Genomic DNA, 27,614 nt, shown 5'->3' on the forward strand with positions numbered 1-27,614 from the left:
AATTTGTACAGGTTGGCATGGAGTAGTTCATTTTGTTCAAGCTCAGGATATGTTCAAATATTCTACATCTAGTGTATGGGTGCCACAAGATATCCAAAGTCATTTCCCTGCAGTGATGACTGTTGTTCACTGTTGCAATGACTGCTGCTCTGATACCACTGACATCTCGAGCTGCAATGGGAACTAAATATAGATAATTAAGTATTCAACGGGAGTGGATCTTACCTTTTCAAGATAAATCATCAAGCATAATGATCACAAATATTTTTCACACAGTTTTAGTAGTAAAAAAAAAGACATGTAGTTGAATTCTAGCCAATATCCACTGCGGTAATATCGAGTCTCATGTCGTTTGTGCTGTACAGGAGGTTTCTGTATGCAGCCAACACAATTCCTTTCTCATCATCCATGTTCACTCGAAATGCCACCAACTGACTCAGCTAGTTTGCCTGCATTGATTCCCTGTGCTTGTTTCAAATATGGCTCATAAAACAGTGATGGACTGGCATTGAATGAGCCTGGCAATCCTTGCCTCAGCAAGATTTTCAAAACTTAGATGGAAACCAGAGGAACATGAAAGTTCTTATGGACCACTAAATTAGTGTTTAGCACTGTTTTAGTTTGGTTCCTTCAATGGTTCTTTGTACCCTGCTCAGTACAATACTTGAATTTGGTGTAATAGCTGCTGCAAAAAGGCAGGAATTAAGGAGAAGTGACCTGGGTAAACTAAAAGAACCACAGGTTGTAGGGAGTTTGAGAGGGAGTGACTGACAGGAACAGGGGAAGGGAATACAGTAGAAGAAGAATGGATAGCTCTCACAGATGAAATATTGAAGGCAGCAGTGGCTCAAGGAGATAAAAAAATAAGGGCTAGTAGAAACCCTTGGGTAACACAAGAGATATTGAATTTAATTGATGAAAGTAGAAAATATAAAAATGCAGTAAATGAAGTGGACAAAAGGGAATACAAACATCGAAAGAATGAGATTGACAGGAAATGCAAAATGACTAAGCAGGAATGGCTAGCTGACAAATATAAGGATGTACGGGGTGTTCAAAAAGTCTCTCCTCAGTGCCATATGACTGTTAGCCACATGTGCCGTACAATTGTTCGCCTGTCTGGGTTACTTCTCTTCAAGTGGACTCTCCCAACATTCCACTGTTTTGTTTAGATCTCAGCCAGCATCAGTATTATCGTCGGTGTGTGTCACTACGTGTTGACGTGAACGTTTAAGTTTTGTTCGTTTGTTTTGTTTTTGTTACTGTTAAAATGCTAACCATTGAAGAGCGCATGTTTTTGGTCGAACAAATGTTCAAAGCTGGGGGTAAATACACAGTCTCAGTTTGTCAAACATTTAATTCGGTTTTCCCGGAGACAACACTCCCACATCACAATACTGTGCGAGATTTGACTAACAAATTTCGATGTACTGGTTCAGTGACAGATGCACTGAGAAATGGTCATCGTAGCATTTTGTCTGAGGCTATACTTGATATTTCCGATAAAATGTCCATGAGTCCAAACAAGTCAGTTAGAAAACTTGCCCAGGAAATCGATCCTAGTGTCGGAACAGCCTACACAGCTGCCAGGAAAAAATTAGTACTTTTTTCATACAAAGTGACAGTCATGCAAGAACTGAAAAATACTGATCATGGCAAGAGACTGGATTATTGTCAATTGTTCAAAAATTTTGTTCATCAAAATGGAAGGGATATTCTTAATGCAACGTTTTTCAGTGATGAGGCATCATTTTATTTATCCAGGTTCATGAAATCGCAAAATTCTCGTAAGTGGAGTACTGCAAATCTATTTTGTATTCACGAGGAACCACTTCATTCTGTGAAAATAGGAGTTTGGATTGAAATTTCTAGACGTCGGATTGTGGGTCCCATATTTTTCAATGAAACAATAAACACACGATACTGCAGTGATATTCTGTACCCATTCATAGGAGAACTTGTGTTTAGTGAAATACTGACTGATTATTTTCAACAAGATGGTGCAACCACGCATACAGCTAGCATTTCAATGTCACTGCTTGCTGATGCTTTTGGTGATCGCATAATTTCCTAGTGACTTTGGCCTCCACGATCGCCTAACTTAACACCACCTGTCTTTTTCTTCTGGGATGCAGTGAAAGCAACTGTCTATAAAAACCACCCAAAATCCATCAATGAATTGAAAACTGCAATATCCACTTTCTCTGCTTCTGTTACAGAAGAACTGTTACAGCTTGTGTTTGGAAACATGACTAGACGAATTGAATTGTGTATTCAACAACAGGGGGCACACTTTTAACATTTAATGTGAAAATTTCTAAGTACAAATGAATATTCAATAAATTAATAACTTGTATTGCACTGAGTTTCATTTCGGTATATTCCCTTACTGTGTCATACGGCATGCGCAGATAACAATCATATGGCACTGCGGAGACTTTTTGAACACCCTGTAGAAATATACATTACTAGGGGTCAGATAGATGCCACCTACAGGGAAATTAAGGAGACCTTTGGAGAAATGAGAACCACCTGTATAAATATCAAAAGCTCATATGGAAAACCAGTCCTAAGCAAAGAAGGGAAAGCAGAAAGGTGGAAAGAGTATATAGAGGGTCTAGGGAAGGGAGATGTACTTGAGGGCAATATTATGGAAATGGAAGAGAATGTATATGAAGATGAGATGCGAGAGAGAATACTGCATGAAGAATTTGACAGAGCACTGAAAGACCTATGTTGAAACAAGCACTGGCAGTGGACAATATTCCGTTAGAACTACTGATACCTTTGGGAGAGTCAGCCATGACAAAACTCTTCCATCTGGTGAGCAAGAGTTATGAGACAGGCGAAATAACCTCAGATTTCATGAAGAATATAATAATTCCAATTCCAAAGAAAGCAGGTGCTGACAATTGTGAAACTTACCAAACTATCAAAATTTAATAAGTCACGGTTGCAAAATATTAACATGAATTCTTTACAGAAGAATGGGAAAACTGGTAGAAGTCAACATCAGGGAAGATCAGTTAGGATTCCAGAGAAATGTAGGAACATGTGAGGCAATGCTGACCCTAAGACTTCTCATAGAAAATAGGTTAAGGAAAGGTAAACCTACGCTAATAGTATTTGCAGACTTACAGAAAGCCTTTGACAAAGTTGACTGGAATACTCTCTTTGAAATTCTACAGGTGGCAGGGGTAAAATACAGGTAACGAAAGGCTATTTACTATTTGTACAGAAACCACATGGCAGATTTAGAGTAGGAATTAAAATCCATGGCGAAGAAATAAAATCTTTGAGGTTTGCTGATGACATCATAATTCTGTCAGAAACGGCAAAGGACTTGGAAGAGCAGTTGATTGGAATGGACAATGTCTCAAAAGGAAGATTTAAGATAATCATCAACAAAAGTAAAATGATGATAACGAAATTTTGTCTAATTAAATCAGGTGATGCTGAGGGATCTAGATGAGGAAATGAGACACTTAAAGTAGTAAATGAGTTTTGCTATTTGGGAAGTAGAATAAATAGCGGTGGTTGAAGTAGAATGGTTACAGAATGTAGACTGGTAATGGCAAAGAAAGGATTTCTGAGAGATTTGTTAACATACAGTATAGATTTAAATGTCGTGAAGTTTTTTCCGAAAGTATTTGTATGGAGTGTAGCCGTGTATGGATGTGAAACACAGACAATAAACATTTCAGACAAAAAGAGAATAGACGCTTTTGAAATGTGGTGCTGCAGAAGAATTCTGAAGATTAGATGGGTAGATCACATAACTAATGAGGTACTGAATAGAATGGGGGAGAAGAGAAATTTGTGGCACAACCTGACTAGAAGGGATCAGTTGGTAGGACACATTATGACGTGTCAAGGGATCACCAATTTAGTATTGGAGGGTAGCATGGGGGGTAATCCAGTAAGCAGCTTCAGAAGACTGTCGGTTGCATTAGTTACTTAGAGATGAAGGTACTTTGCACAGGATAGAGTAACATGGAGAGCTGCATCAAATCAGTCTTTGAACTGAAGACCACCACCACCACAACATAACAACAGCTACTATACTACTACTACTTTCACTACTAACAACACTATTCACAGTCAACCAGTAGCCCCACCCGCTGTGGAAGTGCCAGGAATAAGTTATCAGATTAATAGTGAGTGCCTGAATGGTATGCGAATCCTGATCCCTCTTTATGTACATTGCTGGTTGTGGTATCTTAGCAGACCTTATGGATGGACTCAACACCGCAGATTGTTATGCGATGAGTATCCCTGAAAGAAAGGCTACATCTGGGAGCTTTAGCCTACCAATAGCTTCACAGTTGTTACTGAGAAAGATCGTTTTTATCTCTTACTATGATTACGTGCTACACTGAATGTATGTAACAAGTTAAACCGTTGAACCTCAACATCTGAAAAGTATTTGTCATTAGTAACATATGATCTTGAGAGCTTGGATAAGCCAAAATTACTTACTATGCTATTTCTATTGGAGATGCTAAACGTGTAGCATTGTAGGAGAGGATTTGCAGAGTTTGGAAGTAAGTTCGAACTTTGAGCAACTCTGTCATAATGTTTGGCGGTGCACTTAATTTGTCACATATATTCTACACGGATTAAAAGATTTCTTTTTCAGAACAGGAAATGTTAACTACAGTATAAAGTTGTTTTTGTTCATGTGCAGTGTACAAGAAATATTAGCAAATTAAGTGCAATAAAAGAATATCGCAAGTTTCATAAAATAAGTTAGGAAGAGAGTACACTAAATTAATTGTTGTTAAAATTTAATGCATCACATTAATTATTACTGGTGATGGTGTTAACAATAATCAAATAATTATGTAATTAGAATATTAGAGAAGGAAAGTGGGTACTCACTGTATAGCAGAGATGCTGAGTCGTGATAGGCACAACAAAAAGATTCACAAAATTATAGCTTTCGGCCATTAATTTCTTTGTCAGCAATAGACACACATACGCACACGCGTGCACACACTCCGCAAATGCAACTCACACACGTCTGCAGTCTCAGGTAACTGAAACCACTCTGTGAGCAGCAGCACCACTGCATGATGGGAATGGCAACTGGGTAGGCTTAAGGTGGAGGCTGGGGCGGGGAGGGATAGTATGGTGGGGGTGGCAGACAGTGAAGTGCAGTTTAGATGGAGGGCAGTAGAGAACTTCTCCCTCATTGCTTCACCTGGTACTACTCAACCCAACAAGTCACCTTCCTAGATGTTGACCTCTACCTCAGAAATGGCTACATCAGTACCTCCTTCCATATCAAACCTGCTAACTACCAACAATACCTCCACTTCGACAGCTGCCACGCATTCCATACGAAGAAGTCCCTTCCGTACAGCCAGCCATCTGTGGCCATTGCATCTGCAGTGACGAGCAGTCCCTCTTGGAATATACCGAGGGTCTCAATGAAGCATTCACTGACTGTAATTATCCTCCCAATGTAGTACAAAAACAAATCTGCCACGCCTTATCTTTCCAGCATCCCACCACCTCCCAAAGTCTGGCCAGAGAGAAGCATTCCCCTCGTAACTCAGTACCATCCAGGACTGGAGCAACTGAATTACATTCTCTGCCAGGGTCTCAATTACCTCTCGTTGTGCCCTGAAATGAGAAATGTCTTGCCCACTATCCTTCTCACCCCTCCCACAGTGGTATTCCGCCGTCACCCGAACCTACACAATACACTCGTCCATCCTTACACAACCCTGCTCCCAATCTCTTACCTCATGGCTCATACCCTTACAACTGACTAAGGTGCAAGACCTGTCCCATTCCCACCACCACCTACTCAAGTCCGGTCACTAACATCACCTATCCCATCAAAGGCAGGGCTACCTGTGAAACCAGTCATGTGATTTACAACAAGCTAACCACTGTGCCGCATTGTATGTAGGCATTACAACCAACAAGCTGTCTCTCTGCATGAATAGCCACCGACAAACTGTGGCCAAGAAATAAGTGGACCACCCTCTTGCTGAACACGCTGCCAAACACAATATCTCTCATTTCAATGACTGCTTCACAACCTGTGCCACATGGATCCTTCCCATCAACACCAGCTTTTCTGAATTGCGCAGATGGGAACTTTCCCTGCAATACATCCTGCGTTCCTATATATGACTTGGCCTCAACCTTTGTTAGTCACTGTCCTCACTCATCCAGCCCCCTCCCTGTTCTCATTCCAGCACTACACAGCTGTCATTTCACCGCCACACCCATTCTTTTAATTTCTTTTAACTTCTCTCCTTTCCACTACTCTCCCACCTCCCCACCTTCTCTCCTGCCCTCCGTCCAAACTGCAGCACTTCACTGTCTGCCACCCCCACCATACTATCCCTCCCCCTCACTGCCCTAACCTCCTCCTTACCCCCACCCAGTTGCCACTCCCATCATGCACTGGAACTGTTGCTCGCAGAATGGTTTCAGTTGCCTGACGTGCGCGCTCGCTTTTGTGTGTGTTTGTATTGTTGAAAAAGGCCTTAATGGCCGAAAGCTATAATTGTGCGAATCTTTTTGTTGTGCCTATTGCGATTCAGCATGTCCACTATATGGTGAGTAGCAACTTTCCTTCCCTAATACTGTTACGTTCCATCCTGGATTTTCCATTGTTTAATTATGTACTTACATATGTTCATATCCAGAATTGCAAACAAATTCTTCATTTCTATTGAACAAGTTTGTAATTAGTGATTTATCTTCATGGCAGTTTTAAGGAATGCTGAGAGTTACTTTTATTATATAGTCTGAAATATACTTAGAATTAAATACAGTAATTTTGTATAGTTTTGATATTATTGTGTTGCTCGCACTTTATTTCAATGAAAAATATGGGGAAAATTGTATGAAATACAACTACATAACACAACTTCTGCCTGTCTCTTGTTCATACTAACAGAGCGTTGTCAACTCTTCATTAAATTGCATCCTACAATTTTTATGCAACTTTTTAGCATGAACACTTCACAAGCTCTGTTGTCACACTTTTGACATGCAGAAGAGTTATGTCTAAATAACGCATCTGGTTTGCAGTATGCAGCACTGTACTGATAATATGAACTAATACACCATCAGTAATACTGAATGAACTGAATATTAAACAATTACAGAACAAAATATGAGTCACCCACTTCCCTCTTACGAGAGTACACTCGTATCAAGTGATGATGTGACCAATATGGACATAGGTCACGACAGTGAAGTGATGTATGTATATACTAGCTGGTTGTACAGAACCAGCATGATAAGATGGGTAAACATGGAGATTTAACAGAATGGCAGAAGGGAGCTATTGTATTTGGATGTGTCCAAGACCACATTGTGAATTCAGTTGTCAGGTTTGGTGATGAATCGACGTGGGCTGTCCAACATGTCTGCAAGGAATGGAGTACCACTTGTAGCCATGAATGAGGGAACTTCAAGAAGTAAGTTACACATTATAACACTGCATAACATTTCAAAGTGATTCAGGTACATGATGCTATCTTTCAATATAGTTACCAAGTTTCCAATAACTGTCAGAATGTTCTGCCAATTGTTCGATATCTCGACAGCAGATATTTACTCCTTAAGTCATGGAACCATTTCTGAAGCAACGTTCGAAAGACCTCATTGTTGGAAAATCTCCTTCCACTCAGACTCTCTTTCAGCTTTCTGAAAATGGTGAACATCATATGGTGCAAAATCTGGACTTCCTGATAAGAATCATCAATGTCTGTGTGGCCTTGGCACCATTTCACTATGGCTGGACCTGACACAGCATTTGATCTGTATACTGCCAGAATTTCAAGATAAACTTGTGCACAATTTAGACTTTTGTCCACAAGAATTGTACTGTCCTGTGCACTTCAGCTTTGGAGTACATTTCCAGTTGCCACACCATTTCACACACACACTGTAATGCACCTGTTATGTGTACTGCCTAAAACTGTGCCTGCACAAAATGCAGAATGTGTATTCTCACCTGACAATGTGTCACTCTTAGTGTGCAGTGGTCTTAGTGTGGGATGAGATGTACGAGTTACTTTCTGAAATCCCTATGTCACTGTAAAAAGATCCTACCTGACTGAGACCTCGGACAAATGTCACACCTTGTCAGTGACAATTGGTTTCAGATCTGACAAGAAATGCAACTAGCAGTGGAAGGAACTGCATTCAATGGATATTTTCAGACTGAAATCTCACAAAAGGCGATTGCTCACAGTGGGACATATATCTGGAGTGGAAGCTTTTAGTATATCCAATGGGTCGGCATTTTGCCTCTTTTCAAAAGAGACAAGGCACTGAGTCACTTGATGGTCCAATAAAGTGATTAGCCCACAGTGTGCAGAGGGTGTAGTTTACTCTGGAAGCGATTCTGTGTTGTTTTGAGGTTGTGTTTTAGTACTGCGACTTAATGTTAGCTAGGATGTTTTATTTTAACATTCTCAGTGACCAAGTGCTACTCTTTCCTGTACATGTTCATGATGAGTAATCTGTGAACATTTCCATCTGCCAAAATCACAACATCCACGTTCACAGGGCTTCACACATTCGTCATTCCCGATTTGATGAACACTCGGGCACCACCCAATTGTACCTCAATTGGCCTGCTAAGTCATCTGATTTTAACCCTGCAGTAAATTTCTGGGAATGTAGCACTCAACATCCTTGCATAGGTAGGTCTAAAGGATTATAATTTATCAGTGAGTGGCTTCTTTGGGATATGGCACACTGGATGAAACTTGCAAATACTCTTCCTCCCAAAATTGAGGCAATTATCAAGGGAAGCTGTATTAGCATGACATCTCAAGGGAGTGATAACTTTTTGGGCAAGTGTGCTTATGAAAACATATATTTTTGCAGTATATTGTTACTCATTTAACTAGTTCTAATTTCAGTCAGCGAGTCCATTCTGGGTCATATAACATCCTGAGAAAATCACAATATCTTCAGTTAAAAATCACGAATAGTTGTAGAACACTCCAAATGAAGAATGTCAATACCTGTATTTATGAATATCAATTAATTGTGTAATTCTTGCTAGTAGCTTTGATATGTCTGGAATGGGTGACACCATTTTAACGGACTTCTGCTATTCAATTTGTGTGATTTGTCATCTAAAGAGAGGTATCATGAGATCATCACTCCCTTCACCCTTCTCCCCCAAACTCGTACACTAAGCGGGCTCCACTACTATGTTGTCAATGCAATGAGACACAAGTCATTCAGAAAAAGATGGGGAATGCAGCCAACAATGGTCTACTTAATGACCCACCCTATTATTTAAACTGTGGTGGTTTAGGGAAACTACGAGAAATGTAAATCAAGATAGACAGATGATATTTGAGTCTCAGTCCTCCAGTGTCTTAATCATTATGCTAGCTTGCATAAAATGTATAAAAAAGGAGAGGAGCAATATTTGAGGAGAGGAGCAATATTTGATCCCTTTTAAATAGTTTAAGTATAAAACTATATTTGATGATATTCCAAGAAGTAAAGATAATTTAAGAATATCTTCAAACACAGATTATGTAGACTTGAATGATGTAAACTTGTTGCAACAGCTGTTTCAAGTTGTATTTCCCCTTTTTACTTACTCTGAATTCCTCCTTGCCAGACACATTTTGCATAAGCTGGAACAGTTTATCGCGAAGGTGCAGTTCTGGCCTCCGACACTCTTGCTGAGATAATTCGTGATCTGACACAAGTGCAACAACTGCTGATAGCAGATGTTCAACAGCTGGGCTGCCCTCTGGTCCAACCAGTCCTATGAGCTGTTCTATAAATCCCATCTTACAAAGCTCATCTGAGAACAGATATTTGGCAGATATTTTACATTTGTTATATTTTGAATATAAATATAGCAATGACAATCAAAAATACACTTTTGCATACAAGATAAAGATAAAGGTTAGCTATGCTGTTACTGATGTACAATTCTGTATGCAGTTTGTGTTAAGCAACAATGATGTATGGCTTTGTTAAATAAAAATCTTACACAGCTATCTATGCACAGCATTCATTATTCATAGTAAGACTAAACTGTTCTTAATCGAGAGTCAATGAGATGACATGGTGAGTAGTGGACAGATGCCCAGCTGAATAGTGTCCTCAGCTTTTGAATATGATTAGGCCTACATATTTAAGGTACTCATTAGTTTTCTAGCTTCTAATTATCACAACACGAATATTATTATTGGAATTATTTTTTCTTGAAGAATGGCAACATCCATCAAAAGCTGTGTAGATTTATTCACAGATGACTAGTTAAATAATTGTTTTTAGTTTAAGCACCTGTCACGACTGCAACTAAAAACAGTTATGTATTTGATGTCAAGGACTTTTCATTAAACTTGATGCACTGTTAATTCATGACAAAGATGCTTGCTTGACCAAAATTCACTGTCCATGAATAAATATATACTATGTGATCAAAAGTATCAGGACACCCCCAAAAACATATATTTTTCATATTAGGTGCATTGTGTTGCTGCCTACTGCCAGGTACTCCATATCAGCGACCTCAGTAGTCATTAGACATCTTGAGAGAGAAGAATGGGGTGCTCCGTGGAACTCACGGACTTCGAATTTGGTCACGTGATTGGGAGTCACTGTGTCACATGTCTGTATGCGGTATTTCCACACTCCTAAAATATCCTAGATCCGCTGTTTCGAATGTGATAGTGAAGTGAAAATGTGAAGGGACACATACAGCACAAAAGTGTACTAGCTGACCTCGTCTGTTGACTGACAGGGACCGCCAACAGTTGAAGAGGGTTGTAATGTGTAATAGGCAGACATCTATACAGACCATCATACTGTAAACCCAAACTGTATCAGTATGCACTGCAAGTTCTATGACAGTTAGGTGGAAGGTGAGAAAACTTGGATTTCATGGTTGAGCAGCTGCTCATAAGCCACACATCACGCCAGTAAATGTCAAACAACACCTCGCTTGGTGTAGGAAGCCTGAACATTCGAAAAATGTTGTGTGGAGTGATGAATCACGGTACACAATGTGGCGATCTGAAGGCAGGATGTGGGTATGGTGAATGTCATCTGCTAGTGTGTGTAGTGCCAAACAGTAAAATTTGGAGGCGGTGGTGTTATGGTGTGATCGTGTTTTTCATGGAGGGACCTTGCACCCCTTGTTATATTGTGTGTCACTATCACAGCACAGGCTTACATAGATGTTTTAAGCACCTTCTTGCTTCCGATAGTTGAAGAGCAATTCGGGGATGGTGACTGCATCTTTCAAGATGATCGAGCACCTGTTCATAATGCATGGCCTGTGGCAGACTGGTTACACGACAATAATGTCACTGTAATGGACTGGCCTGCACAGAGTCCTGACCTGAATCCTTTAGAACTTCTTAGGGATGTTTTGGAACACCACTTCGTGCCAGGCCTCACCGAACCACATTGATACCTCTTCTCAGTGCAGCACTCCATGAAGAAAGGGCTGCTATTCCCCAAGAAACCTTCCAGTACCTGATTGAATGTATGCCTATGAGAGTGAAGCTGTCATCAAGGCTAAGGGTGGGCCAACACCATATTGAATTCCAGCATTACATTGCAGTTTATCAACATTGCTGCTCGCGTTGGTCGAGATCCAATGACTGTTAGCAGAATATGGAATCAGTGGGTTCAGGAGGGTAATACAGAACGCCGTCCTGGATCCCAATGGCCTCTTATCACTAGCAGTTGAGATGACAGGCATCTTATCTGCATGGCTGTAACGGATCGTGCAGCCACATCTTGATCCCTGAGTCAACAGATGGGGACGTTTGCAAGACAACAACCATCTGCACGAACAGTTCGACGATGTTTGCAGCAGCCTGGCCTATCAGCTTGGAGACCATGGCTGCGGTTACCCTTGACGCTGCATCACAGGCAGGAGTGCCTGCGATGGTGTACTCAATGACGAACCTGGGTGCACGGATGGCAAAACATTTTTTTCGGATGAATCCAGGTTCTGTTTACAGCATCATGATGGTCGCATACGTGTTTGGTGACATCGCGGTGAACACACATTGGAAACGTCTATTTGCCATCGCCATACTATCGTATCACCTGGCTTGATGGTATGGGGTGCCATTAGTTACACGTCTCGATCACCTCTTGTTCGCATTGACGGCACTTTGAACAGTGGACGTTACGATTCAGGTGTGTTATGACCCATGGCTCTACCCTTCATTAATGCCTGCGAAACCCTACATTTCATCAAGATACTGCATGACCACATGTTGCAGGTCCTGTACGGGCCTTTCTGGATACGGAAAATGTTCGACTGCTGCCCTGGCCAGCACATTCTCCAGATCTCTCACCAATTGAAAACATTTGGTCAATGGTGGCTGAGCAACTGGCTCGTCACAATACGCCATTCACTACTCTTGATGAACTGTAGTATCGTGTTGAAGCTGCATGGGCAGCTGTACCTGTACACGCCATCCAAGCTCTGTTTGACTCAATGCCCAGGCGTATCAAGGCCATTATTACGGCCAGAGGTGGTTGTACTGGATACTGATTTCTCAGGATATATGCACCTAAATTGCGCAAAAATTTAATCACATGTCAGTTCTAGTATAATATATTTGTCCAATGAATACCAATTTATCATCTGCATTTCTTCTTGGTGTAGCAGTTTTAATGGCCAGTAGTGTACATCCCTGGTAGACAAGATATTTTATTTCGGGGGATCTGGAAGGCCACACGTCTTGAAATTGCTTAGATATGATACGGCTGTTACTGAAGATTTCTCAAAGCAAATCTTTCACCTGGCAAGCAACATATGGCATAGTCCCATCTTGCATGAAAACTAGTAGTGTGGGCACAGTTGCATTCCTGCAAAGCTGGAATCATGTGTTGCACAAGGTGTCATCTCCTCGAAGAAAAATAGACTGAGAATGAAGGGGTTTGTGAAACCACACCACACAGTCACATAAGCTGAGTGCAGTGGATGTTCCTGCACAACATGTGGCAGAGTATACCTCCATACGTGACAGTTCTGTGCATTCATGGCACCGTACAGAGAAAAATGTGCCCCTTCCATCCAAAGAATATTCTCGGTGACATGTCATCCATTTCTATATGTGCCAAAAAATGAAGGGCAAAGTCATGGCATTGCAGCCAGCCTTGGGGCTTTATTTCGTAGACGTTCTGGATCTTTTACAGATCCCAGTGTAGAATGGCCTGCAAAATCTTTTGAACTGTGGACCATGGAAGATACAATTCTCACGATTTGAGCACTGGCTGCAGAATCTGAGGCATGTACTGCATGGTCAGCTGTAGCTACAGCAACTTCATCAACAACTGGGCTGACCCCCTCTCCTTGCTGCACCACATAACTTGCCTGTTTCTTCAAATTTCTTGACCCTGTTCTTTAGCCCTTTTATTGACATGGGGCCCTTTCACTGCTATTTTATCGGGTGCTATTACCACTATTCTGATAAAACAACTTTACCAGCAGTGCACAGACTTTCTCATAAATTGCCTTTGTGTTTAATACAGAATACTTCAACTGTCTTTACCCTTTACACCAACAGTCACTTTACAAAAGAAATCAACATGCATTGCCAAGCGATCAACATACATTGCCAAGTGACAACAGCATACCGACATCAAAACAAGAAACATTTCACATTCTGTTTCAGCATCATGTGATTATATCCATTACTTGCAACTAATCATTTAACATTGTATTTGCTACTTTATATTTGGTTTCTACAGAAGGTTGTGAAAGACTGATGTTTATTAGCCTATACATATTGTTTATGTATCAGCTCTACTCAAGATTTTCTAATTTTGACGATGGGAGAAATAGGAATAAAATGCCTACCTCACAACTGCAGGAGCAATAAAGGCAAACACACAAATGAATCTCAAAACTGTTCAAACACTTGGCTCTATTGAGAGATATGGAAAGTAAAAATGTGACAACTTGAAAGCTAAGATGTGCATGCAATGGGGGGGAAACATATTCATTCAAATTCCTGGATCATGTTGTTACAGTATAGGTAATATTTGTTACATCGTGTCTGTGCATATGCATCTGCAATTATTACAAAAAATCAGACACGTGAACTAGAAACTATGGGAATACATCACACTGGTGACAAAGATAATATAACGTGGTTGGCAGAAGAAATGATAACCCACAAGAGGGGTATTTTAAGTTGTTACATGTTGTATGACACATTAAACTGCATAATAAGAACATAAATACAAAACAAATTATATAGCGGACAGCTCTATCAGAAAGAAACTTCCACATGGAAAAAAAATATTAAAAACAAAGATTCCAAGACTTACCAAGCGGGAAAGCGCCGGTAGATAGGCACAATGAATAAAACACACAAACACACACATAGAATTTGAGCTTTCACAACCGGCGGCTGCTTCGTCAGGAAAGAGCGAAGGAAAAGGAAAGATAAAAGGATGTGGGTTTTAAGGGAGAGAGTAAGGAGTCATTCCAATCCCGGGAGCGGAAAGACTTACCTTAGGGGGAAAAAAGGATAGGTATGCGCGCGCGCGCACACACACACACACACACACACACACACACACACACACACACACACACACACACATATCCATCCATACATACCTTACCCTCTCCCTTAAAACCCACATCCTTTCATCTTTCCTTTTCCTTCCCTCTTTCCTGATGAAGCAGCCGCCGGTTGCGAAAGCTCTAAATTGTGTTTGTGTGTTTTATTTATTGTGCCTATCTACCGGCGCTTTCCCACTGCCACATGGGAAAAATATATTTCTGCCGTTCACCTAACCTTCGTAACCTCTTGGTTCATTCCTATGAAATCCTCAAACCACCTTCCCTACCCTCTGGCTCCTACCCTTGTAACCACCCCCGGTGTAAAACCTGTCCTATGCACCCTCCCACCACCACCTACGCCAGTCCTGTAACCCGGAAGGTGTACACGATCAAAGGCAGAGCCACGTGTGAAAATACCCATGTGATTGACCAACTGACCTGTCTACACTGTGACACTTTCTATGTGGGAATGACCAGCAACAAACTGTCCATTCGCATGAATGGACACAGGCAGACAGTGTTTGTTGGTAATGAGGATCACCCTGTGGCTAAACATGCCTTGGTGCACGGCCAGCACATCTTGGCACAGTGTTACACCGTCCGGGTTATCTGGATACTTCCCACCAACACCAACCTATCCGAACTCCGGAGATGGGAACTTGCCCTTCAATATATCCTCTCTTCTCGTTATCCACCAGGCCTCAATCTCCGCTAATTTCAAGTTGCCGCCACTCATACCTCACCTGTCATTCAACATCATCTTTGCCTCCACACTTCCGCCTCGACTTACATCTCTGCCCATACTCTTTGCCTTTAAATACGTCTGCTTGTGTCTGTGTATGTATGGATGGATACGTGTGTGTGTGTGTGTGTGTGTGTGTGTGTGTGTGTGTGTGTGTGTGTGTGTGTGTGTGTGAGCGCGCACGCGCGATTATATACCTATCCTTTTTTTCCCCCTAAGGTAAGTCTTTCCGCTCCCGGGATTGGAATGACTCCTTATCCTCTCCCTTAAAACCCACATCCTTTCATCTTTCCTTTTCCTTCCCTCTTTCCTGACGAAGCAGCCGCCGGTTGCGAAAGCTCGAAATTCTGTGTGAGTGGTTGTGGGTTTTATTTATTGTGCCTATCTACCGGCACTTTCCCGCTTGATAAGTCTTGGAATCTTTGTTTTTAATATATATATATGGAGGGAAGAAAAACCCAGTGGATAGTGTAATCAAACTAATCCTTAATAAAACAATGGAAAATCTGTGATATGTTGCAAACCTTTTATTTCTGTGCTTGAACAGAGACTCGACAATAGGAATGCAGATTTCACCTGCAACTTCTCAACATTGCTCTGCATAGCACGGAGGAGGACTGAGTATCCCGCATGTTTAATAAACTCCTGAAGAGCATTTTTATTCTCACGCACAAGACCTAAAATCAAAGGATGATGTCAGCCAATAAAACTACATAAAGTCCTAATGAGATAGGTAAATGTGAAACATTAACAACATGCACTTGTAGAAGAAAAGTGAGAATCATACATTTAAGAAACCAAACTTTCTATAAACAGGATTTATGTAGTGCTCCAATACTTCGTATAAACATTTTTTTATTTTTTATTTTTTATTTTTTTTTTATTTTTTTTTTTTTGCATAAAGGTCTTCAGTATGTCACAACTTCTCTCAGATATTGAAGAATAAGCATTTTTTCCAAAGTTTATACCATTATTATTATTATTATTATTATTACTACAGGATAAATCAATACAAAGATTAATTAATGACATCATCTTCTTGTATTCCTGTTATCTTCCGCCAAGCCTCTTTATCCAGCACATCTTCCTTGTCGATTCTGCGATTTTCCATTACTCCATTTATGTGGTCTGTCCAAGAATGTCGTGGTCTTGCGCGCTTACGGCTGCCAGGTGGTTTCCATTCGTAAACCACATTTGGCCACCGATGATCTGGCGCTCTCATCATAGGTCAACATTTTAATGATTTTCTTTCAATTCTATCCATCACATTATCTTTTGCCTTCATTCTATCTCTTACTTCATCATTAGTTTTTCTTTCAATTCTTGATATTCTGGCACTCCATTTCCACAGCTATAAGTCTTCTTTTGAGGTCCGCATTTAAGATCCATAGTTCTGATCCACAGCATAGCACTGATTCAACCATTATCTTACCTACTCTTTTCTTATTGCCGTTGGAAATATTCTTATCCCACCAAAAAGAATTCATACACCCTAACACTTTTCCGCTTCGCTGTATTCAGTATTTTACTTCTGTATGGACCAAACCATTTTTATCAACATGTGTCCTGAGATATTTAAATTTCTCTACCTGTCTCATAACTGCTTTGTCATTGATGTGTATTTCAAATTTAGCATCACTATTAACCACCAAATACTCTGTTTTTGTTAGACTCTGTAATCCCCATCTGTTGTATTCCTGATATAATCGTTGTATCATGAACTCAAAGTCATAATCATTTTGTGCCATAATAGGTTGGTAATCAGCAAAACCCAATGAAAATATCTGTAAATTGTCAACAGTGATTCCCATTCCTCTGCAGCTGTTCTTCCCATTTCAGAGAGCCACTTCTACATATAAATTGAACAAGATGCGTGACATACTGCAACCTTGTCGCAAACATTTAGTGACATTAATAGGTTCTGGTAACTTTGAACCTCGTTTAATCTGTACCACATTATCTCACATTTTCAATAATAATTTGTACAAGGTGATCATCCATACCTATATCTTTCACAGCCTACCACAGCTTAGCTCTAGGGACTGTATCTTAAGCTTTTGCTAAATCTACAAAGGCAATGTGTAGCTCTTTCCCTACTGCTATAAATTTCTACATTAGCTGTTGTAAAATAAATAGGTTATCTGTACATGATCTGTTCTACCTAAACCTGCTCTGGTCTTCCACAATATGGTGGCCAACATTTTGTCTAATGTTTTTAAACATTAGCTTGCCAAATAAGCTGCTCATTGTACAGTTGACACTAATGCCTCTATAGCAGTTTGTGTCTTTTCTATTCCCTTTCTTGAAAATAGAAACCATATATGAGTTTTTCGATGAGGGAATTTCAATCCTTTTACAACAGTTATTCATCAGGAAGGTTATTCAATTCTTTAGATACCTCCCTTCAGCCTTCAATAATTCAACAGGAATGTTTCCTGGACCAGGTGATTGGCCAGTCTTCATTTTAGTTAATGCACAATTCACTTCCTCTATTATAACGTTTATATTTCGATCAGTTACTTCCATCTTCTCTTCATTCCCTTGCGTGTAATATGGCCTATCTTCAATTAAAAGGTCTGCATAATGCTTTTTCTATTCCTTTAAGGGAATTAGGTTGTCTACTGATTTGTTTACTTGTGTTTTCTCCATACTGGTAACTGTCCTCCACACTTCTGTTGTTTCTGATCCACCTATTAGACTCTCAATTTCAATACACTTCTGTTCCCACATCTTTTCTAATTTGATTCTGTTTCTTAATTCGTAATTTGTTGTCTGGTAGTTTTGCTCTGTCCTGTAGTGATTTAGTTGGTAACCATTTCTGTAAGATTTTTCTTTTCCCTAATCAACATCTTCAGGTCATCACACATCCATGGAGGATCCCATTTACCTAGACTCTTACTCTCAGTCCTTATTACCTCTAGAGAAATATTGTAAGTGCTTCTTTTTAATATTTTCATATTCTACTTCAATATTTTCATCTTCTGGAATCGCTTTTAGTTCATATTCTAATCTAATTTGAAATAAATACTTGATGCTGAACTGCTTCAGGAGAAAGAGCTTATACTTTCCCTGCTCTAATTTCTCATGGTTGCTGTGGATTGACTTGCCCAGTTGATGGTTTTTTCCTAAATGGGAATGTCAACTTTAATGAAACTAAGCAGTGATCAGACCCACAGTTAATTTCCTGCATGACACTACAGTCTCGAATTACCACTTTTGGCTGTTGCTTGGTAATGATGTAATCGATTATTGATTTCTGCTGTAATAATGGTCTCTCCCATGTATATCTGTGGGTATCTTTATGTGAATAGTGTTTGTTCAGAATTTTCAAGTTGTATTGGTTACAAAATTCTCCAAGATATTCTCCAGAACTATTCATGACGTTTCCTCCATATCTTTCTCGTTAGTATTATCATCAAGTTACATGGCATTGAAACAGTTATAATAGGGGTGTATGCACCAAATGCCGATGCGGCACAGCAAACCAAAGATAATTTCTACCACAAATTAGACCATCTACTCAACCAAGTCAAAAAGCACCAAGAAGTAATAACAGCAGGAGATTTTAATGTGAAGGTTGGCTCACAAGTAAATGAAATTTACACCAAACCTCCTAATTATTTATTGGCTGACTAGCTTTCGGATTTGGCCATTTCCTCGAGCCACCTACAGGGTGTTTCAAAAATGACCGGTATATTTGAAACGGCAATACAAACTAAACGAGCAGCGATAGAAATACACCGTTTGTTGCAATATGCTTGGGACAACAGTACATTTTCAGGCGGACAAACTTTCGAAATTACAGTAGTTACTATTTTCAACAACAGATGGCGCTGCGGTCTGGGAAACTCTATAGTACGATATTTTCCACATATCCACCATGCGTAGCAATAATATGGCGTAGTCTCTGAATGAAATTGCCCGAAACCTTTGACAACGAGTCTGGTGGAATGGCTTCACATGCAGATGAGATGTACTGCTTCAGCTGTTCAATTGTTTCTGGATTCTGGCAGTACACCTGGTCTTCCAAGTGTCCCCACAGAAAGAAGTCACAGGGGTTCATGTCTGGCGAATAGGGAGGCCAATCCACGCCGCATCCTGTATGTTTCGGATAGCCCAAAGCAATCACACGATCATCGAAATATTCATTCAGGAAATTAAAGACGTCGGCCGTGCGATGTACCGCTGTTGTATCACCTGCTGCACTAGCTGCGCGTTGCCCTCTGTGGTTGACGTACGCAGTCACCCTACCTTTCCAGCACGTTCATCCGTTACGTTCCCAGTCCGTTTAAATTTTTCAAACAGATCCTTTATTGTATCGCTTTTCGGTCCTTTGGTTACATTAAACCTCTGTTGAAAACTCCGTCTTGTTACAACAACACTGTGTTCTAGGATGTGGAATTCCAACACCAGAAAAATCCTCTGTTCTAAGGAATAAACCATGTTGTCCACAGCACACTTGCAGTTGTGAACAGCACACGCTTACAGCAGAAAGACGACGTACAGAATGGCGCACACAGAGACTGCGTTGTCTTCTATATCTTTCACATCACTTGCAGCGCCATCTGTTGTTGAAAATGTAACTACTGTAATTTCGAAAGTTTGTCCGCCTAAAAATGTACTGTTGTCAAAAGCATATTGCAACAAACGGTGTATTTCTATCGCTGCTTGTTTAGTTTTTATTGCCGTTTCAAATATACCGGTCATTTTTGAAACACCCTGTATTTATAAAAAACAAAATCTGGAGTGAGTCGTTATGTTGAATGTGGAGAATAAGGTATCAGTAATAATATTATCCATGTGGTAACTACTTATTTTGTAAGGTGCTGAAAAAGAAAGAAAAAAAATATTGTACAACTGTGATGTGATGGAACGCTGTGTTTCATACTGAATATTGTCAGTGAGATTAATGCAATCGTGAAATAACTGGAATACAATAGAGATTATATATGACCTTATAATAAAACTCTTTGCATCAACATCTGTAAAAAATTATAATAATACCTACAAAAAATAAATCAAGTCTGACACAGTGTAATCCAGCGAGAAAAAATTATCCATTGTATAGAAAATATCATTGTCATGTGGATCACATCATGCTGGATAATGAATATATCAAAGACATATGTTATGCATATACATTAACATAATACATCAGAGTGTAAATACAATTGTGACATCTGTTAACGCAGATCTGAAATGCATTTTAAGTGTTAAGACATAAATAGAACCCTCCACACCAAACATATCCTACATACAAAATACGTAAGTAGTTCCCACAGGAACCATATTATTACGGATACCTTTATTAGCCTCTTTCAATGTATCCACTCATAACAAATTTTGTTCCCTGTATTAGGTGACTTGTGAAAATTGGGCAAAGCCCGAAACTAGTCAGCCAATAAATAATTAATAGCTTTCAGATAAACTTTTAAAAAAAAGTCTTTCCTTCAATCATTTTGTTTGTCTACATAAATTCAGGCTTGCAAAACTGCTCATTGTGAATCCTTTGTGTTGTCTGATAAACTGAGTACCCTCAGTTATTTTTAAGATTGACTTTCCCAATACTTCACAAAATCTCTTAAGACTTATGTCAAACACTGGTACAAAATTAAATTGAAATCATGAAAAATGCTGGCAAACTCATCTTGAGGCCTTTAATTAATACCTTCTCTTGTTAATACATGAATGATAACTGCACCAATTAAAAATATAGTAACTGTAGCAAAATCTAACTTTACCATTATTATGATATGGCTATATCTAAACAATTTGTTTGTAATGAGTGCTGTTCACTGGGTTTTCCTTTGCTAATTACCTGCATGGATAAAGGCTTATGAAGAATGGCATAAATTGCAATAAATTACATAAACATAATTTAACTACAGTATCTGAGAGTACAAAATACAAAGGACTATGATATTTTTAATAAGTTTTTACAGTATCATGACTCGTTTGTCTATTTCTTTTCTACAGCCATTTGGATATTTTGAACCAAGTAATACAGTAAAATATAATTGTAAATAACTAAAATTAAATACAGAAAAATGCTTAATGTAAGAATATTGGTTGTTGGACTGCTGGTAGAGAATAGCTCTTGTTCTGGTTTAAGAAAATGTGAAAAAGTGTGAGGTAGGCCATGGCTCCTAATAGTTCCTTCCTTGGGAAGGAGAGGGGGGGGGGGGGGGGGGAGAGAAGGGGAAGGTAATGTTAAAATATAGAGGTAGGTCACTCAAGGCTCCATGTGAGAGGACAATGGCAGACACATATTATTGTGTACCCTCAACCTGACAACAGGTCTCAACCTATCCCTTTCTCCTCCCAAAGAAAGGAACTTTTAGTTTTGAAAGTAGAAGAATGTATGCACTTTTATTTAGGTCTATAAGCAATACTGAAATTATGCCTCTCAAAGGTAAGTACTGGCTACCAATTAGTCTCATAATTTTCTCGATTGAATTATCCTTTTGGTACAATAAACACTAGTAAACTCACAAGAAATAGCATAGAGGGCCTTAACGCGGACCTGGCTGGCTGGATCATTATCTACGAGGTTCAGCAAAGGCTGCAATAAATTAGCCTCCAGAATGCGTTGCTGGCAGTAAGGGTTATTCTGCGTCAGTTCGGCAATGATTTCTGCAGCACGCCAACGTAAGCTGCTGTGTGCCGAGTCCAGGCATGGATGGAAAATACAAAAGCCTCCAATTTTGTGGAAATCTGTAAGATGGAAGAAACAAGTGTTATAACAGAAAGCTCACAAGCCTACTTAGCCTCTATCCTTTGTGTTGAAAAGGAATACACAGTAAACACTACCTGTAAAAATAAATACATGTTCTAAACTACAAATATTTATCACCATAAGGTGATCTGTGTACTCTCCTTGTGAAGGTCTTCATTTCAACTGTTGGAATGTGAGGCTGACTCAATTGCTAAGCCTGATTTCTGCTTTTCTCACGTGATACACTGAAAGCCATGGATCGAGGCAATCAGATGTATGCAGTATTTTTTGACTTCTGGCAAAGCACTTAACTCAATTCCACAAAAATACTTCTTAATTAAAGTAAGACCATATGGGGTATCAAACTGAATTTGGGGGCTATATTGTGGATTTGTTGGTAGGGTGGATGGAATTATTGACAGAAGAGAAGCAGTTTCAGGCATGCCCCAAGAACATGTGTTGTGACACTTGCTGTTCACTGTGTACATTAACAATCTGGAAGACAATATTAACAGTAAACTTAGACATTTCGCATTTCCTGCAATTATCTAAGTACTCTACCTAAACAGCTGCACAAATATCCAGACACATTTTGATAAGATTTCAAAGTGGTACAAAGATTGACATGCTTTACATGGTTAGAAATGAAAACTGTGCACTTTACATAACAAAATGTAGGATCTTATGGCAATAATATCATTGAGTCGCGACTGGAATCAGTCAACTCATAGAAATAACTGGGTACAATAATTTGTAGGAATAGGAAATGCAATGAACATACTGGCTCAGTCATAGTAAAGCAAGTGGCAGGCTTTGGTTCATTGGGAAGACACTAGGTTGATTTGACTCAAGGGGGAGTATCAAAGAAATGGCAAAACGCTTGAAGTGGCGAACACAAAATGACATTTGATGGGTTTTTCTTCCCACACTCCATTTGCAATTGGAATGGTAAGGAAATCTAACATGTGGCACCATGCTAAGCATTCTCTACCATACTTTTAACAGTGGTTTGCAGAGTATGTACGCATATATTAAACCAGTGCTGTGTACATTACCTAGCGCAGTCATGATCAAAATCATTTGCAATTACTGTTAACCAAATCCTGTTCTCTCCAATAGACATTATGTCAGAACTTATCAGTCATGACTCTGTGTGCACATTATTTAAGCTGTGTTACAGTATCGTGACTTTCCTGCTACGTGGAAACAAAAAAATCTGACTACACCTACATGAGATTGAAAAAGGTAATGTCTCAAACTGCACTGTTATTGATGATGAATCTGGATTGGGTGATTCAGGCGGAAAGGTGCATATTTTGAGGAGAGGTAGTATTAGTGACACAAAATACTTAGAAAGGTGATATTAAATGTGTTCTATATTAGAAACCATTCAGAATAGGGCATATGTCCATGTTGTTGTGGTGGTCTTCAGTCCTGAGACAGGTTTGATGCAGCTCTCCATGCTACTCTATACTGTGCAAGCTTCATCATCTCTCAGTATCCACTGCAACCCACATCCTTCTGAATCTGCTTAGTGTAGTCATCTCTTGGTCTCCCTCTACAATTTTTACCCTTCATGCTGCCCTCCAATACTAAATTGGTGATCCCTTGATGCCTCAGAACATGTCCTACCAACCGATCCCTTCTTCTGGTCAAGTTGTGCCACAAACTTCTCTTCTCCCCAATCCGATTCAATACTTCCTCATTAGTTATGTGATCTACCCATCTAATCTTCAGCATTCTTCTGCAGCACCACATTTTGAAAGCTTCTATTCTCTTCTTGTCCAAACTATTTATCGTCCATGTTTCACTTCCATACCTGCCACACTCCATACAAATACTTTCAGAAATGACTTTCTGACACTTAAATCTATACTTGATGTTAACAAATTTCTCTTCTTCAGAAACGCTTTCCTTGCCATTGCCAGTCTACATTTTATATCCTCTCTACTTCGACCATCATCAGTTATTTTGCTCCCCAAATAGCAAAACTCCTTTACTACTTTAAGTGTCTCATTTCCTAATCTAATTCCCTCAGCATCACCCAGTTTAATTCGACTACATTCCATTATCCTCGTTTTGCTTTTGTTGATGTTCATCTTATATCCCCCTTTCAAGATAGTGTCCATTCTGTTCAACTGCTCTTCCAAGTCCTTTGCTGTCTCTGACAGAATTACAATGTCATCGGCGAACCTCAAAGTTTTTATTTCTTCTCCATGGATTTTAATACCTACTCCGAATTTTTCTTTTGTTTCCTTCACTGCTTGCTCAATATACAGATTGAATAACATTGGGGAGAGACTACAACCCTGTCTCACTCCCTTCCCAACCACTGCTTCCCTTTCATGTCCCTCGACTCTTAGAACTGCCATCTGGTTTCTGTACAAATTGTAAATAGCCTTTCGCTCCCTGTATTTTACCCCTGCCACCTTCACAATTTGAAAGAGAGTATTCCAGCCAACATTACCAATAGCTTTCTCTAAGTCTACAAATGCTAGAAACTTAGGTTTGCCCTTCCTTAATCTAGCTTCTAAGGTAAGTCGTAGGGTCAGTATTGCCTCACATGTTCCAACATTTCTACGGAATCCAAACTGATCTTCCCCAAGGTCGGCTTCTACTAGTTTTTCCATTTGTCTGTAAAGAATTTGCGTTAGTATTTTGCAACTGTGACTTATTAAACTGATAGTTCGGTAATTTTCACATCTGTCAACACCTGCTTTCTTTGAGATTGGAATTATTATATTCTTCTTGAAGTCTGAGGGTATTTCGCCTGTCTCATACATCTTGCTCGCCAGATGGTAGAGTTTTGTCAGGACTGTCTCTCCCAAGGTTGTAAGTAGTTCTAATGAAATGTTGTCTACTCCGGGGGCCTTGTTTCGACTTTCAGTGTTCTGTCAAACTCTACACGCAGTATTGTATCTCCCATTTCATCTTCATCTACATCCTCTTCCAATTCCATAATATTGTACTCAAGTACATCGCCCTTGTATAGACCCTCTATATACTCCTTCCACCTTTCTGCTTTCTCTTCTTTGCTTAGTACTGGGTTTCCATCTGAGCTCTTGATGTTCATACAAGTGGTTCTCTTAACTCCAAAGGTCTCTTTAATTTTCCTGTAGGCAGTATCTATCTTACTCCTAGTGAGATAAGCCTCTACATCCTTACATTTGTCCTCTAGCCATCCCTGCTTAGCCATTTTGCACTTCCTATCGATCTCATTTTTGAGACGTTTGTATTTCTTTTTGCCTGCTTCATTTACTGCATTTTTATATTTTCTCCTTTCATCAATTAAATTCAATATTTCTTCTGTTACCCAAGGATTTCTACTAGCCCTCGTCTTTCTACCTACTTTATCCTCTGCTGCCTTCACTACTTCATCCCTCAAAGCTACCCATTCTTCTTCTACTGTATTTCTTTCCCATTCCTGTCAATTGTTCCCTTATGCTCTCCCTGAAACTCTGTACAACCTCTGGCTTAGTCAGTTTATCCAGGTCCCATCTCCTTAAATTCCCATCTTTTTGCAGTTTCTTCAGTTTTAATCTATACGTCACAACCAATAGATTGTGGTCAGAGTCCACATCTGCCCCTGGAAATGTCTTACAATTTAAAACCTGGTTCCTAAATCTCTGTCTTACCATTATATAATCTATCTGATACCTTTTAGTATCTCCAGGGTTCTTCCATGTATACAACCTTCTTTCATGATTCTTAAACCAAGTGTTAGCTATGATTAAGTTGTGCTCTGTGCAAAATTCTACCAGGCGACTTCCTCTTTTATTTCTTAGCCCCAATCCATATCCACCTACTACGTTTCCTTCTCTCCCTTTTCCTACACTCGAATTCCAGTCACCCATGACTATTAAATTTTCATCTCCCTTCACTATCTGAATAATTTATTTTATTTCTTCATACATTTCTTCAATTTCTTCGTCATCTGCAGAGCTAGTTGGCATATAAACTTGTACTACCGTAGTAGGTGTGGGCTTCGTATCTATCTTGGCCGCAATAATGCATTCACTATGTTGTTTGTAGTAGCTTACCCGCATTCCTATTTTCCTATTCATTATTAAACCTACTCCTGCATAACCCCTATTTGATTTTGTGTTTATAACCCTGTAGTCACCTGACCAGAAGTCTTGTTCCTCCTGGCACCGAACTTCACTTATTCCCACTATATCTAACTTTAACCTATCCATTTCCCTTTTTAAATTTTCTAACCACCTGCCCAATTAAGGGATCTGACATTCCACACTCCTATCCATATAACGCCAGTTTTCTTTCTCCTGATAACGACATACTCTTGAGTAGTCCCCGCCTGGAGATCCGAATGGGGGACTATTTTACCTCCGGAATATTTTATCCAAGAGGATGCCATCATCATTTAATCTTACAGTAAAGCTGCATGCCCTCGGGAAAAATTACGGCTGTAGTTTCCCCTTGCTTTCAGCCATTCGCAGTACCAGCACAGCAAGGCCGTTTTGGTTATTGTTACAAGGCCAGATCAGTCAATCATCCAGACTGTTGCCCTTGGAACTACTGAAAAGGCTGCTGCTCCTCTTCAGGAACCACGCATTTGTCTGGCCTCTCAACAGATACCCCTCCGTTGTGGTTGTACCTACGGTACGGCTATCTGTATCGCTGAGGCACGCAAGCCTCCCCACCAACGGCAAGATCCATGGTTCATGGTTCCATAAGAAGTTTTTTATTCAGAATCGTTAATAGTATCACCTGTCAAAACATATACCTTATACCTTTCCTCCTGACTCACCCTGTGTGTGTGTGTGTGTGTGTGTGTGTGTGTCATTTGCATCCAACATCCTAATTTAATGGTAGATATATTCCGATCTTCACCTTTCCCTAAAGATTTTATCCTGTGCAGTTCCATCAAGTACCATGGAAGTTATTCCTCGATATCTTAATGACATGTCCTACATTCCTGTCCCTTCTTCTTGTCGATGTTCTCCACATATTCCTCTCGTAGCTGATTTTGTGGAGAACCACCTCATTTCTTATATATTATCAGTCCACCTGGATACTGAAGATTCAGTTTAGACACTGAATTAACAAAGAGCTGTGACTAACGTATTTGCTTAAACACCATACAATTCTTTCTTCTGGAAAAGTAACGCTCACACTCTTTTGAGATGGAATACAGGAATCTCTAAACACTATGTTCCCAAGGTTTGCACAGTAAACAGCTGGTCTTATTGTGATTTGCTCGACACTATTTGAAACCAGCAACTAGATAAAGTTATCACAGTTTCCTGAGAGAGAGTATACACTATGTGATCAAAAGCATCCAGACACCTGGCTGAAAATGGCTTACACGTTTGTGGAGCACTCCATCAGTAATGCTGGAATTCAATATGGTGTTGGCCCACCCTTAGCCTTGATGACCGCTTCACTCTCATAGGCATACATTCAATCAGGCACTGGAAAGTTTCTTGGGGAGTGGCTGCCCATTCTTCATGGAGTACTGCACTGAGGAGAGGTATTGATGTCGGTCATTGAGGCCTGACATGAAGTTGGCATTCCAAAACATCTCAAAGGTGTTACATAGGATTCAGGTCAGGACTCTGTGCAGGTCAGTCCATTACAGG

At 39.8% G+C, this 27,614-nt stretch overlaps 1 protein-coding gene across 3 annotated transcripts in view; it reads right to left on the minus strand.

The window, feature by feature from the left end:
- LOC126284674 (hsp70-binding protein 1) overlaps positions 1 to 27,614 on the minus strand; it is a 49,585-nt gene that overhangs the window by 14,465 nt on the left and 7,506 nt on the right. For 2 of the 3 annotated variants that reach the window (XM_049983790.1, XM_049983791.1), the window contains exons 3-5: positions 21,792 to 22,013; positions 15,824 to 15,976; positions 9,603 to 9,811 (exon numbers count right to left, since the gene is read on the minus strand). In XM_049983790.1, coding sequence (XP_049839747.1) covers positions 9,603 to 9,811; positions 15,824 to 15,976; positions 21,792 to 22,013 — 584 coding nt within the window. The remainder of the gene's footprint in view (positions 1 to 9,602; positions 9,812 to 15,823; positions 15,977 to 21,791; positions 22,014 to 27,614) is intronic. The other variant, XM_049983792.1, reaches the window with a different exon arrangement.

This window comes from Schistocerca gregaria, chromosome 8 (genome assembly GCF_023897955.1).
Source record: "Schistocerca gregaria isolate iqSchGreg1 chromosome 8, iqSchGreg1.2, whole genome shotgun sequence".
In the NCBI taxonomy this organism is placed as follows: domain Eukaryota; kingdom Metazoa; phylum Arthropoda; class Insecta; order Orthoptera; family Acrididae; genus Schistocerca; species Schistocerca gregaria.